Source organism: Sturnira hondurensis, unplaced genomic scaffold (assembly GCF_014824575.4).
Source record: "Sturnira hondurensis isolate 20B ecotype Veracruz unplaced genomic scaffold, ASM1482457v3 Scaffold0007208, whole genome shotgun sequence".
NCBI lineage: Eukaryota > Metazoa > Chordata > Mammalia > Chiroptera > Phyllostomidae > Sturnira > Sturnira hondurensis.
This window is the reverse complement of record NW_028079839.1, coordinates 2,168,297-2,183,490: the sequence shown is the minus strand read 5'-3', so window position 1 is coordinate 2,183,490 and position 15,194 is coordinate 2,168,297. Positions and strand designations below refer to the sequence as shown.

Sequence of the window (15,194 nt, the reverse complement as noted above, 5' to 3'; positions counted from 1 at the left end):
AATGTTAGGACTCCTCGTTTACTATTTTATGCAAAAGGAAATTCTACAGTTTAAATCAAGCGGAGACAACCCAGGGCAGTTGGTTGATTAGGAAGCAGGCAAGAAAGTAACATGGCTGAACCGCCTTTCTCCTTTTTCAGGGTCACTGTTACTACCATGGACACGTGCAAGGGTCTCCAGGTTCAACAGTCAGTCTCAGCACGTGTTCTGGACTCAGGTAAGTGGCCATGACGGTGACGGCTCTGGTCTTAAGCACGGCCACTGCACACCACCTCCTTCTCCAGTTCACTCCAACACACTGACAGTGATGGGGTCTCACTTTCCCTGGGCCAGACAGGAGACCTCGCCGACGGCTCGCAGGCCCACAGCTGACCTGGGCTCGCAGTTTCCCTCTCTGCGCCTCGGTGTGCGCTGCTCCCTAGCCAGTGCTCTCGGGGTCCGTCCTCTGTCCACCCTCACTGTCTTCGGATGCTTTCCCTCTCAGGTGCGGTTTATTTTGAGTCGTTGGAGGGTTGTGAACAGCACCAGGCTTATGTGCTCAGAGGGCCAGAAAAAGAAGGAGGGCCCCTTGTTCGAGCTCAGCAAAGGTCCCCAAAATGCACCTTACTGGTCCTGATTGGATCATAGTTTCACTCCTGAAACAATCACCGTGGCCAATGGTGGGCACAATGCTCTGGTTTAACACGTCATATGCCCACTCACTGGGCCAGGCCGAGGGTGACCTGCGCCCAGGCCCGGGGCCAGGAATCAGAGCCGCCGTGCGTACCTAGTGAGGTTCTGCCGGGAGCAGGGCGCATGAGGGCCGGGGAGCTCAGAAACAAACAGGCGTCCCCCAACCGGCGTCCAGGCCTTTAGGAAGAAGTTTTAAATGATCAAAACTGAGACCTGTCACAATTGGAGGCACCCAAATTGCACAGGTAATTTTCACAGAATATCCAGTTCTTGGTCAGTACAGAGAAAAGGGGCATCTCCAAGGTCTTCCTAATAGCTCTTTTTTACAATACACAAGACAATTTACAAACCAGTGACATTAACTAATTAGCTTCAAAGTCAAGGAGAACAACTGGGTAGCAGATTCCTAGAGGAATGGTCACCAGAACAAAGGTGCCCTCTGTGCTTGGCCTTGCCCCTGCCTTCTCCCCAGGCTGGCCCCCCACAGGCTCAGGTGCATTGTCAGGGTCCCCGCTTCTGCCCACACAGAGAGGCCCGTCTCTGTGACTGGATTGTGCAGGACGTCTGGGTCTCAGCCGTCACCTGAGACCTCCAGCCCCTGGAGGACGTTCCCTGCAGGGAGCTGGCACTGCCTGTAACCTGTCAGGGAGGAATACTATGATGTTCTCTTGGCTGGGATCTTGGGAAAAGTCAGGAGAGTAAGGGCTGTGGCATCCGGTGTCAACCCCCCAAGACGGGGTCAGGGCAGGAAAGGGACGCTGCGGGCAGATCTTGCTCCTGAGAATTTTCACTTCCGGGTCTTTGTGCTATTGGGGCAAGAGCAGGGGGTGGCAGGTCCACAGAGAACTTGGGAGGTGGGGAGTCACCTCCATGACCTTGCCGGTGGGGCCTCGGGCCAGTGGGGCATCGGGCAGGCGGGGCGTGGGACAGGAGGGAGGGCTCGGGTCAATTGGCTGCTCTTCGGCAGGGGGCCCGATGGAGGCCAGAAACAAAGGGGAAATGCAGCTCCTCCAGCGTCGGCCTGGCAGATTTTTAGAAAGAAAAGAGGGATGAAAAATGACGTTAAACACGGGGTGACCCAAAGATGCGTTCGGATGTAAGAATGTGGGGGGAAACTCGAGCGTCCCAGGGGACACATTAATGAGAGCCCGGCCTATTCCAGTTTTGCAGAGAAAAAACAGACAGGGAACATCCCACATGCTTGCTCGAAAAGGGCTGGGTCCGAGACGGGCAGGCCAGGGAGACCATCCCGGAAGGGAGATGAGCAGAGGGGAGGGGGCAGCCATCCTTCAGCTGAAGCTCGAGGGGAAAAGATGAGGGAGAGAAAAGCATGGGAGGCCAGGACAAAGGGGGTTGAAGAGGAAAGAGCTCCCTCACGGAGGGGGCGAAGTGCAAAGTGGAGAACCGGCCATGAAAATGAGTGCAGCCGTGGGGTCGGTCCTGCCTTTTGCTCCAGGGCAAGTGGGAAGTGCGGGCCCTGAAGTCGCTGTGCCAAACGGTACATTGGCCGGGCCGCCTGGCCCTTCCCAGCGCATTTCCCGTGAAATGTTCGCGATTCTCCCACGTCTGGTCTCTCACTGGCCCCCGCGCCCCGGCCTCTCCCCTGCTAGTCGTCGGCCAAGCCCACGGGTATCCCCACGAGCATCCGGCACGCAGACATCAGGCTGTCAGGTGGGTGGGAGAGACTCCTGCTCCGGCCCCAGAGGAGCGACTCTGCTGTTGCTTGTAATGGGACAGACATCCAGCCCTGGAGCATCAAACCAGCCGTGTCCCCCCCGACCTGGTTTAATTCCTAAATGCCCCATCCCCAGCCCATCCCAGCCCCCAGTTAGCAGTGAGCTCCTGGAGGGAAGACACTGCCCCCAGTTCTTCCCATCCTCCTGCTCCACCTGCCCAGCTGCTGCGCAGATATCTGGTGCCAGGGGTCCAGGCGCCCACCATTGGACTCAGCCAAGAGCTTCCCTATCACCTGTGGGCCTGGGGGTTCGAACCAGGATTCGTTTCTTAAGGGGCCACCTGTAATTTGACAGGTGTGAGCCAGGCATTCATGTAATAGAGGAGGTAACCTGAGTACTGGGTGTAATAATAATTTCACTTTTAAGTAGGGTTTAGGATACACACTTACACAATCATGCTGTCACACGTGTGCACTCATGTATGCATGGGCATGCACACTTATACACTTATGGGCACACACATGCACTCACACACCCTCACATGCACTTACACTGTCTCATGTGCACCCAAACACTCTCTTATACAGGTGTGTGCATGGGCAACACATGCATGTGCAAAGTCATGCTATAATGCATGTGCACACATACATAGGTATTGGCACACACCTGGACACGCATGCACTCACATGCATGGTCGTGTCATCGCATGTATGTGTTCATATGTCTGCATAGGCACATGTGTTTGTGTGCATGTGCACACACATGTGTGCTCTGTGGCATGATGGTGATGTGCAGGCTATGTCAGGCTTTGTCCTTCATTGTGATTGCAACCTCTGTGGTCATGAGGGCCAGGGGGATGCCTTTGGCTCTGTGTCACAGAGCAGCCGCCTGAGGCACAATCTTCAGAGCTCCCCCCAGGGGCTGCAGCTCTGAGCTTGTGATGACACTTACCACCCCCCTCCTGGGTCAGCTGCCACCTCCAGACAGAGGCATCTCTTACATTCACATGGAGCTTTGGCATGTTCTTGCACGATGCTCCCTGGAGTCACGGGCCAGGAAGGCTCTCCTCAGACGACAAATGAGGAAGTGGCCTCCCATGGTCCCTCAGCCACAATGGGCAAAACTCCGTCTTAAACCCAAGTCTGGCCGAATCCTCATTCCAGATGGTCTTCCTGAGCCTTTTGCGCAGTTCAGACCCAGTTTTCTCTTTCAGCGTGTCACCCTCTACCCGGAGCTGGGTCCCCTCCAACCCTCCTCGGGCCACGTTGCCTCTGGCCCGGGTTCTGCATGGCTATCCTCCTTCCTGGCTCTTCCTCCCGTGGAGATGCTCATTCCGTCATCCTGTGCAAACATCTAAAGGAGCCAAGGTCTCCACCCTGAGGACTCCCGAGGTCAAGTCTCAGCTCTCCCCAGGCCCTGCTCTCTCTCACTCAAAGCTTGAGATGTCCAAATCCCCAACTCCCTTGGGTCTGCTGACTAGCTCTGCTCCTGGGCTCTTTTCCATGGAAGGCCCAGCCCATCTCAGAATCGTGGGCTCGGCCCTGGGGTCTTTGATAGCCTGTTCCTGCCCCTGCACACGCCCCCACCACCACCACACAGCACCTCCGCCATCCATTTCTCATCACCGCCCCAGATCACCCCTCGCTCCGAGATCTTTAACTCACCTCCCACCCATGTTTCCTGCCTCCACTCCTCTTCACAGGCGTCTTGCACATTCCAGAAGGTCATGTTTCAAAAACACTGCTTGATCATATCATCCGTCCTGCCCCGCCCCTGCACTCAAAACCACAGGGCTCCCTGCGTCCCGCATGTCCGAGGAGCCCCGCCTTCACGCCCGAGGACATTTATTGATCTCCTACTCACATCCTGATTGCTGTTGGTCTTACCCGTGCCAGCAGGGCTGGGAAACGAAAATGAAGAAGGAAAGTTCTCCCTGGGTGTGTAAAGCAGCCAGATATCTTTACTTTTTATTTTTTTAAGATTTTATTTATTTATTTTTAGAGAGAGGAGAAGGTGGGAGGGGAAGAGGGAAAGAAACGTCGATTGGTTGCCTTTCATTTGTGCTCTGACCACGGACTGAAGCTGCAACCCAGGCATGTGATGTGCCGTGACCAGGAACCAAACCGGGGGCCTTTCGCTTTGTGGGATGACACCCAAGCAACCGAGCTAACATCGGTCAGGGCCAGACGTCATTTTACGACACTGTAGTAACCACTGGGAAGGAGTAAGCTCAGAACCACAGGGGAAGCTCAGCAGAAGAGCCCAGAATGCTGGGGAGTCCTGCGGGAACCCAGGCTAACCTGCACGTCAAAGGTTATGCGTCAGCCTGGAGGTCATGGCTGCCAAGGGCTGCCCCAGGAACATGCAAGGGCTTCGAGTAGGGACACAGAGGAACAGGACAAAGCAGCTGGCATCCTGGGAGGCCACAGAAGTGGCCACTAAGGGCTATAGTGCGAGGAGCAGGTCCTCTCCTTGGAGGCACCGGCATGGAGGGAGGAGGCAGAGCAAAAAGGAAAGAGCAGGTCCTGGCCGTTGGGAATCTGCAGTGTTTCTAAGAGGCAGTATGTCAGTCTGTATGTTGTATAGACAGACAAGTGACAAGGCTACAATGCAGCCTGAGGCCTAAAGCCAAGGTCAAGGGTGGAGGCAGAGATGGGAGCCCCTGAGTCCCACGCCCTGCCTTCCTTCCAAGGCACCTGCCACCTGCCTGCACCTGTCCTCCACGGCATCTCTCAGGGCATCTTTCCGAGCACTCTGGCCTTCCTCTCACCCACACTCTCACTCCTCCAAAGCCACCCACCGTGCCCCCAGGGTTCCGCTAGTCCCCAGTCCTCCAGGTCTCCTTCAAGGCCCCTTCCACACAGACCTCTGGCGTTTCTCCTTTGGATGTCAGCTACACCCACCCCAGCACACGTCCTTGGGGACCAAGGAGAAGGGGCTGACCGTCCAGGGTGGCCGAGGCCCAGGGTGCAGGCACGGGAGCCAGGTCCGGGGGGTCTTGGCACTTCCTCGGGCCAGCTGTGGGCACATGTTAGTTTCCTGGGGCTGCCATGACCCATGGCCACAGACTCCTGCAAGCCACCGACCTCAATTCTCTCATGGCCCTGGAGGCCAGAGTCTGATTCAGGGCTGTTCCTTCTGGGCGCCGAGGGAGAATCCGCCTCCTGCCTCGCCACCCCCACAGCCTCCCATGGCTCCTCAGCCCTGGTGCTCCTTGTAGGAACCACACTGGTCTCGGCCTCCATCCCCACGGGGCCTGCGACCTGAGTCTCTGTGCCTCCTCCTCTTCTGTGTCCCATGGAGGCACATGTTGCTGAACTGAGGGCATACCCTGCACCCAGAATGATCTCTTAATCCCTTCTGGGTTACATTCACAGGTCCCGTCTGGGGGTCAGGACTTGGACATACTGGGGGAGGCGACACTATTCAACCCGCTACAGTGACCTTGGGCTCTCACCATTGACTTTCTGTTCGTTAAATGGGCTTGTGGAAGTTGCTTGTCAGGGTTGCTGTAAATAATACTAGAGAAATAGCACATTCAGCAGCCTGGTTCATGGGGAAGGAGGGGAGGGGTGACGGCTAATGGGCGCGGGGTTGCTTTTGGGGACGAGGAAAATGTTCAGGAATTGGCCCTGGCCGGGTGGCTCAGCTGGTTGGAGTGTCATCCTGTACAGCCAAAAGGTTGCGGCCGGGCCTCAGTCCGGGAGTGTCTGGGAGGCAACCAACCGATGTTTTTATCTCACTCAGTGTTTCTCTCTCCCTCCCTCCCTCCCTCCCTCCCTCCTCCTTCCCCGCCTGCCTCCTTCTCCCTTTCTCCCTTTCTCTCTAGAATCAGTAAAAATCCATATCCTCAGGTAATGACTTAAAAAATAAAAAATTTAAAAGAAAATATGTAAGAATTATACAGGGGTGATGCTCGCACAACCCAATGACTATGTTAAAAACTGTTGGGCCGCATGCATAAATAGAGTGAGCTTAATGGCAGATGAGTTATTTCCTGGCAAAGCTGTCACTTTGCAAAGGAGCCTGGCTGGGGGAGCATCTTCAGCCATCGTGGCCACCATTACTACTGTCGAGGTGTCACTGAGAACTTGTCAGAATCTTTCATCATAGCTTAACATTTTAGCTCTGCTCCACACCCCACACCTGGCCAGGAGCTCCACCTGAAATGGGGGCCGTGGGGGAGACATCCTCACGTGATTCGAGGGAGCCAGCCAGCGTTCTGCGCGTGGCGGGGGTGCTGGGATTTGCTTTGATGGCACGTGAGCGGTTTCCCGGGAGATGACTGACGGGAACGTGCCCCCCACTGTGGCTGCTGTCACCATGTACCAGACACAGACGAGGAGGCGTGTTGCTTTTACCCACGAGCTCCTCCAAAAAAGGACCACGTGAAATCCACACCAACTGCACTTCTAAATTATGACTGCGTGCAATGCTGAGAGCAACATCTCTGTCCAAGAGGATCAGCGACTGAACACGCAGCTGACTGGGATATTTCATACGTTCTGATCGTTAACCTCCGACAGGTGGTCCGAAATCCACGTGCCACTGTCTGGCTTGCCTGGCAGGGGCAATGGAAATCATAGTAAGAACATTAGGCTGCATGGTGGCCCGACACACCACTGCAGTAGAGATTAAAAACTGAATTTTCGGGGCAGGAACCTACCTGGAGGCAATAAGGGCCCCCTGGCTTTGCGCTCTGAAAGCTAACAAAATCACCTTACAATTGAGTAGGTGCCTCTTTCTCTCCACTGGAGGAAGAACAACAGGATTTCAAAGTGTAAAGCAAGGCTGCCTGTCTTCAAAGCTGCTGATCTACTTCTCTGGCCCCTTTCCTTTTGGCTTCGCCTCGATCACACTTGTGCCTGGTGCAGGCACCACAACCCTCTTAAAAACAGCACTGGAGGCAGGTGGGAGAGCGTGGCGACCCAGCTTGGGGCTCAGCTCCACCTGGTGCCCCCGCACACCTGCGACAGTGGGGACCTCCTGGGCAGTAGTGGAATGGACACGGCCCAGAGCCTGGAGCAAGGCAGGGCACCAGGAGTGGTGGCCCTCACCACCCCCGACAGCCGCATTCCCCTCTGCTCTGCGTTCACCACGCCCACTCCCTGCCACAGGACTGGGCCACCTGGTCCCCAGGGGGCACGCCTGTCCTCCTAGCCTGCCCCTAGAGAAGGTGTCCTGTCTTCATCTTTCCCAGACATCCCCCCACTGATCTCTAACCTCTTCTCCACCTCCTCTACCGAGGGGGAAAGAACCCTACTTTCCAAGTCCACTGGATTGAAATTCCATGCTCAGAACGACTTCCAACTCCAAGTTCATAACTAAATATCTATGACATTCAACTTAAATTACATTCGCTTATCTAGCGTGGGGCCAGCAAGGGCTGTGAGAACATCAAAATTTTATATCTCCAAAACCCTGGATCCTTGAAGTCTGTGGTTTCCAGCAATCTCTAGAGCTAAATGATTAATTATACTCAAGACAGTCCAAAGCAATTACTTAATTAAGCAGTGTTATGGGCTGCCAATTGTGTGCAGCCCAGGGAAAGGCTTCACCCCAATTTCTCAACATCTGGCCTTTGGATGACTTAAAAGATAAAAGGAGATATGAGAACATTTTTATGACTAAGTAACAATTTCTAGAAATTTTCCATTAAGTAGAAAAACGTTTTCGGTAGTTTGCTTCTCATGATTAGGACTTGGTGACATGCTTTACTCCGGGTTCGCTTATTGAAACCCAGTGAAAAATAGAAAATGCTGTAGAAAATGAAATGTTAGTGCCATTTTCTTTTTAGGGCAGGAAAGTTGCTTTTCTAGCAGAGCCGTATATATTTTTTCCCCTTCAAGTATGTTTTCCACTTTCCCGAGCCTATTTTTTTAAAGTTCTCTTTCTTAATTTAGGCTTTCTTAAAAACCAACTTTCATCCATGAAAATCCCCTAGTAGTCATTCCAAACTAGAAATCCAAGTTTTACTTCATAAAGAACTTTTCAAGGAGAGAGAATGCAGGCGGTGACCAATGTCACATCTGTATGATGTCCTCAGAGGTACACAAGGACACTAGCTGGGGTGTGGGGGGAGGCAGGGAACACGAGACAGCAGCAATATTGATTTTCAATCCCTCTGTGGGGTTTCGAAATAGCCCCAAAGTCCTCAGTTACACCTCATCACACTGGTTCCCCCATCGCTCAGCCGTCAAGGGTTGTGTGCGTGCTGGTACCGCCTCGCCCGGCTCTCCAACGGTTTCTAATTATCCCACCTGTCTCCGTGCTGGCTTCTCCATTAGGTGGCAGGTTCCTCCTTTGGAAATGAGTTTGGATGGTCTGCAGGGAACCAAGGGAGCACCCAACATTTCAACTGCTTCTTAAGAATTAAGCTAGACGCCCAGCTGGGGGTTGACGCCAGATAGATTATTAGAACTAATGCCCTAATCCTGGAGCCCACCGACCTTGTTCAAAGTGCCGAACCTCCCGACCCCCCTGCGTAATGAATGGTGTGCACGTGGGCGAGTGTGGGCGCCTCTGAGGAAGGAGGTTCACGTCTCCACAGTGGCTGAGTCACTGCGCCGGGAGTGTCTGTTTACCGGCCCGTGAATTTGCATGAAAGCACTATGCGTTTCTCTCGTGGGGAAATGTGCTCAGTGTCACGGAAGCTGGCTGGCTTCGTGGGGGCCTCAGCACACGGCCCGTTCCCTGCTGCCTGAGTGCCACGTCTCCAGAGAAAATCCTGTTGTCCACATCAGACAGAGCTGTCTAAACAAGAACCTAATGGTCCCACACTGGAAGAGAAAGGAAAGCCACCCCACAGGCCGGTGTTCCTGTCCCCTGAAGCCACTGCCGCTCCTCACTTCCAGGGAGCGGACACAGCCTCAGCTCTGTCCTGCCCCAGGAGGCCACGTGGGCACAGTGGTTCATGGCCGAATGCCACCTTCTGTCTCTGCAACTCAGAGTGTTTAGCAAATCTGTCCACTTTTACAAAGAATGTATTCTTTTATTCCCAAACCTAAACGTTAGCTCGGTTCGTTTAGGTATCATTATTCCCAGAGGCACACTATCCTTATTCAGACTGTACTTCATATCAGGGGCCACGCGTGTCAGCACATGGGCAGATGTGTTAGCACTGCGTAGGGTCTTCTTGGAGTAACAGGGCAACAGGACCCTAACCAGGCACGTGCCCTTGTCCATTACCAGGACGGCTACTAGCATCTCTGTGCTGGCTTGTGGCCTCCACTAGGCTAAATGTTGTAATGGATAACATAGCAGCCCGAGAACTAATATTATTATCCCATTTCCCAGATGAAGAAACTGAGGCTCAGAAAGGTCAAGGTCAGACTGCTGGTAAATGGCAGAGCTTGAACTTCAACCAGACCGTCGGGATCCCGAGGCCACCTTCTCAGCCTCAGGGCGGGGACAGGTCCTGAAGGGGTCCCACCCCTGTAAACAGCACCCACCATTAGCCAGGGTGACCCCGGGGCAGAGCTCGGCCTTCCAGACGCATTTCTGATGCTTCGTGCGCCGACGCCGGTCGGTGCCTTTGCTCACACATCTCCCACCAATCAAATAAGTAAAAATGAAAAAGTCCTACGTTTCTGCTCCACCCTGCCTCAGAACCCTTTGACGTGCTTAGATACGTGGCTGCCCAGGACGGGTGACCCAGACATAGGAAATCTTCCTTTAAAACCAAAAGCTTTGCCTATGGATTGCGTCAGCTAACTTGGACACACAGTCTTCCCTCCGTCCTCGCTCCAGAGCTGGTCAAACCCTGTACTCGTCGCATTTGGACGAGAAAAAAGTGTTGCAGCGCTCGGCACTGACTTGGGACTGGCTCGGGACCAGTCGCACTCGCTAGAGCTCCTACGAGTCAGGGCACCGCCCGAAAGAGAAAACGCTTCATCATTCGGTCCTCGTCAGTCTCGGCACTCGTCACGGGTTCCGGAACAAATTAACAATGACCGCTGAGGTGACGCTGCCGTTATTTTCCAAGCAGGTGAAATGTGTTTTCCCTCAACTCTTTTCTTCAGCAATATATATTTGAGAAGTAAAAATAAAAATATATATATAAAGACTAACCACCATCTATTTTTCAGCAGAAAACATTTGAAACAAAAAATTTCTCAGACTCACTTTTCACGGGATTTGCAAAATGAACGTCTTTTCCGGTTGAGGCCTGAGAATATCGATAAATTGGTATTTCTCCTTCCATTCTCTGCCTCAGTCATAAACAAGAAGCTGCCCTTAAAAGTTACATGTTTTTTTATTTCTTTTTCAACAGGGGACTAATCACATTTGAAAATAAAACCTACGTCCTAGAACCGATGGAAAACGTAACCAGCAGATACAAGCTCTTCCCGGCAGCCACCCTGAAGGGCGTCTGGGGGTCGTGCGGGCTGCATCACAACATCACGGGCACAGCTGCGGCCAGCAGGCTCCCGCCACCCTCCGGGACGCGGGCCAGAAGGGTAGGAGGGAAACCCGAAGTCATGTTTCTGGGGGCGTGGGGGCACCAGCCGGGGACACCCACGTGGATACTCCAGGTGCTAGGACACCTGGAGAAACTTTCCCGTCTGGGTGCTGTGTCGGGGGTGGAGTCGCCCAGATTACCCAGGGGTGGTGTGTGTCTCGCGGGCTGAGCATCATCAGACACAGAAACCTCCACCTTGACTTCAGATGTCAGGCTCAGACGTGCTGACCGAGGCTGGAAAGTCAGGCTCAGAGGAGGACAAAGGGACCGTTGATGATGGCTTCAGTGACAGCCCCCATGGGCCAGACGCAGGGCTGTGCCTGCCGCCCCCCCGCCCATGGTGAACAGAGGGCCCCACCCACGGCTCTCAGCCAGCCCCCTCCACACTCTGCAGGAGAGGGCAAGAGCGATGTTTCTTTGAGTCTGGTCTGCTTGGCAGTCTGGGTCTTCCCCCTGGTCCTCAGAACGCTCCCAGGCTTTGCCACGTACCCCTGCAGAGGTGACTCGGGTTTGTCAAGGGGCATGGCTAAGGGGCATGGCTTCCCCAGCCCACGCAGCTGGTGCCTGTCCTACTTACCTGCTGGGACTGTCCAGGCAGGCTGGGTTTTCTGATTGTCTGTCCCTGGGTCTGCTTCTGTGAGGTCTTCTCTTCTTCTCCAGCTCGGGCAGGATCTCTGTCCCTGCCAAGTGGACAGACACAAGGGGGCCCAACACCCCAAGGGAAAACGTTGTAAAACCTCCCAAAAAGGCTGCTTGACCCTTGTCCGTCCTCTATCACCTGGGTCCCATGTGCCAGAGGGGACACGCCTAGTAAGCACCCGGGCAGCTGTTCCCCACGTCTGTCCAGAGGCCCTGAAACAAAATGAGTACCACGGGAAATGGTCAACGGTTTTCCTGCTTTTCCATCTTGGCTTTCCTGGTGCTCGGTGGACAAGAGATCTGGAATCCATAGCTGCAATGTCACTTGTACCCACACTTGATGAAATAGGAACATGTTCTCTAAGCTCCCACTGAACCCAGGCTGTCTTTCCCGACTCAGTGCTGGGCTGCCCAACATTCAACATTTCATAAATATTACTCCTTTGGTCATTCCTACTTATTTTTCTAAATTCAAACAGTAAACGTTATCCTAAGTGATTTCCTCTCATCCTTCAAATGCCCCCCATAGCTGTGGGCCGTGTGCGTTCCCCTCACCTGCTCTCAGCAGAGCCGTCAGGACTTCCCACTTGAACTGCACATTCCTCCTTTATGCCCGTGCACCCCTGACTTCCTGCGTGTTCACACACCCCAAACAAGCGGACAGTTGGCACATGGCCATCGAGGGCCTTTGCTTGGAGTGTTGTGTGGATCATGTGATGTCCCCGCTCTGAGATTTATAACCTGACAGTTGAAACGACGCTCAAGTGCACCTGGCATCTGGTGGAGAAGTGCGTGCGTGGGCCGTGCTCGGCAGCCACGCTCCAATTTTTAAACTAAGTCTACAGCGCTCTCAACCGTGATTGGCACGGTAATTTCCAGCCATTTGGGTTTGAAGGGAAATGCCAAAAACCTGAATAAAAATGTTGTGCTGCTAATAACACACACCGAAGTGGAAATGAACCTTTAAATTGGAAAGGGAAGGCATCCGAGGCAGCTCGGCTCATTCTCACCATTTCTCTCTAGAAACAGTTGTCACTGTTTCTGTGGAGGAGAAAGTGTCCTTGACTCAAAGTGCAGTTATATCATGAAAATGATGTGAAAAGTAATTTTCAGTAAGTGGAGTATTTGGGAACTGGAACGAGGTACCCGGTAGTCTGGGGTGGCACCTGTGGGGGCCAGGAAAGGGGCACGTTCAAGTCCCACGTGCTCACCTGCCTCGCTCACGCCATCTTTATTTTACGCTCTAAAACCTGGGTAACTGCAGCTGACTGATCAGTTTACGCCATGCATCAACCACACTGGCCTCTGCCCAGCATTTTTCTGCCCCAGCAAAATGGTAACTGCTGCAGAAACTGGCTTGGAGACTGAGGTTTTTCTGCAGATATTTGCATTTTTCTTCGCAGAGCAGCAGGAGAAACCTGGACTCGGGGCATGCACCGGCCATAACGCAAGCTGAGCTATTGTCTGTCATTTTCACGAGGCTTCACAGGAGATCTTAGTGGGCGCCCGCAGTCAGAGCTGCACCATCCGATCTCTGTTCTGCAGATTTGCAGGCCCCGCCCGGAGAGCCCTAGTCACTGAGCTTGCCGGCTGCGTGCACCACCCCTCCCCACCAGCCGCACTCGAGAAAGCACACTCATTCTAACCTTGGCCTCCTCCAGCCGGAAGGAAGGCAGAGGCTCCGCAAATCTGCTACTGGAAAAAATCACGTAATACATCCCAGAGGCACATGCACATTAGTTTTAAATTATCCTTTCTTTAGGGACAATCTGGGCTATTTTCCCCTCCATTAGTAGGGAAAATGATGAGTCAAATGTAAAAGCCAATGTCTTCTTTCTCTAGAAAGCGGCGTTTGCCTTGGCTACCAGCTCCAAAGAGGATGGGTGTTGGGGTAACACTGCTGTGTCTCCCCAAGGGCACTTGCCACGGCGTGGCCCCCGCACTGCGGTTTTGAGTGTCCAGGACAGGCGGGCCTCTTTAGTGGAGGCCCGGTGCTGGTGGGGGTAGAAACGGTGATAGTAAGGTTCATTTTCTGCTGAGCCCAAGGTCAGCTGAGTGTCAGGACCTAGCCAGGACTGTCAGGAGACCCACGGGTGAGAGCGGGCACGTGGAACTCCTCCCTAACGCAGCCCTCCTCAGCTCCGTGCCTCTGCAAAGAGGCCACTGCGGGGTCTCACCCTGCCCGGGTCACTCCCCAGGCCCGGGGTGGACAACCGCCAGAAGTACTGCCCCTCCCCTGGCCCCGGGCTCTGCGTCTATCAGCTGAGCTTCCAAAATCTGCAGGTGCGGACGCCTGCTGAGTCTTGAACCGATTAAAACCCTGGATAAAGTCCGTGACAGATCTCACTGGTGCCGCTGGTTTTCTGGACTCCAGTACTTTCCCATTAACGTTCAGTTCATCAGATTCAGCCCATTCATCCCACTTACTGTCTCGTTTGCTGGTTGGCTCTGCAGCCTGTATGGTAGCCCAGTCTCAGGGGCTGTGTCCCACGCAGATCTGATCGCAGTGCTTCGCCCCCCACACGGGTCACGGGCCAGGGTGGCGGAGAGATGACCTCCCCCAGTGGAGCCCCCAGCTCAGCTCATAAAAATCCACGAAGTGGCCTTGGAGTCGAGACGTGCGGTCTCGCTTGAGCCAACAATGATCTTTCCTTGTTCACAGGAAGATAACCCCAACTTTTGAGTCATTTGAGTCACTGGTCGTGCCTCCCAGGGAAACAGGGGCCTGGCTCCCTTGTCATTGTCCTTTTGGTGTCCAGCTGTGTCCCAGCCAGCTTGACTCTGCATGCCCATCTCCGTCGTTACTGCCCCAGACCACTCACCAGCTCCCACCACCCAGCTTCCCCTCTCACCTCTGTGGTCCATTCTCCCCGCCCCTCCCCACCTCTGCCCCACAGCCCCTGGGCTGCTTTCAGAACCGCACATGCCAGGGCTCCCTGCAGCGTTTGGGTTGTTAGATTACAGTCGACCTTCCGGCCGCAGCCCTGCACCCTGTCCATGTCAGCAGCCTCGAGTCGTGCTCTTTGTTGGCTCATGAGATGCCAGCTGTCTGCCAGTTGCTTGGACACTCCAAGTTCCTTCTGCCCTCAGGACCTGTGCCGTCGCTATTCCATCCATCCAAAACACTGTTCCCACCGCACTTTCCCCTGCTCCTCATCCTTGGGCTTCTGCTTAGCCCCTTCCCCCATCTTCATCCAAATTATAGAACCCTGTTTCTCTCCTTTGTGGTACTTCTCACAGATGGTGCTTGATTTTTGTGGATTCTTCATCGTCACCCCACCCTCACTCCAGAATGTGAGCTTCCTGAGGGCGCACCTTGGGCCTCTTGTCCATCCCTTTAGCCCTAGTACCCGGCCCAGTACCTAGCACGCAGGCAGCCCCCAGTGGGCATCTATGGGACGAGCGAGTGCCATACAGGCAGTCTGTCCCATAGGAAGAAGGCGTTACAATGAGAATTTGGTGTCCTCCTAATCTCAGGGGCACTTTTCTGACTTAAGTTTCCAGCGCCAGAAGCCTTGATGCAACGTTTGGGGGCAACTGTCTCTGGGAGCTCGCCCGTGGGGACTCGAGAGGCCCAGGAACTCCTTCCCTCTTGAACAAGCTTCCAGGATGGCCTTGGCCTCCAGCTCCGAGCAGAGGCCCCGGGCCCTTCCCAGAGGCTTAAGTTCCTGTCTCTTTGTGGAAGGGCGTCTGTTTTCAACCCCCAAAATAAAAAAAATCAATCAAACAACCAGTTTCAAGTGTTG

General features: G+C 54.1%; 1 protein-coding gene across 1 annotated transcript in view; it reads left to right on the top strand.

Moving 5' to 3' along the window:
- Nucleotides 1-15,194, top strand: part of ADAM12 (ADAM metallopeptidase domain 12) — a 195,343-nt gene that overhangs the window by 106,072 nt on the left and 74,077 nt on the right. Inside the window, exons 3-4 of the mRNA XM_037051284.1 lie at nucleotides 141-217; nucleotides 10,621-10,807. Coding sequence (XP_036907179.1) covers nucleotides 141-217; nucleotides 10,621-10,807 — 264 coding nt within the window. The remainder of the gene's footprint in view (nucleotides 1-140; nucleotides 218-10,620; nucleotides 10,808-15,194) is intronic.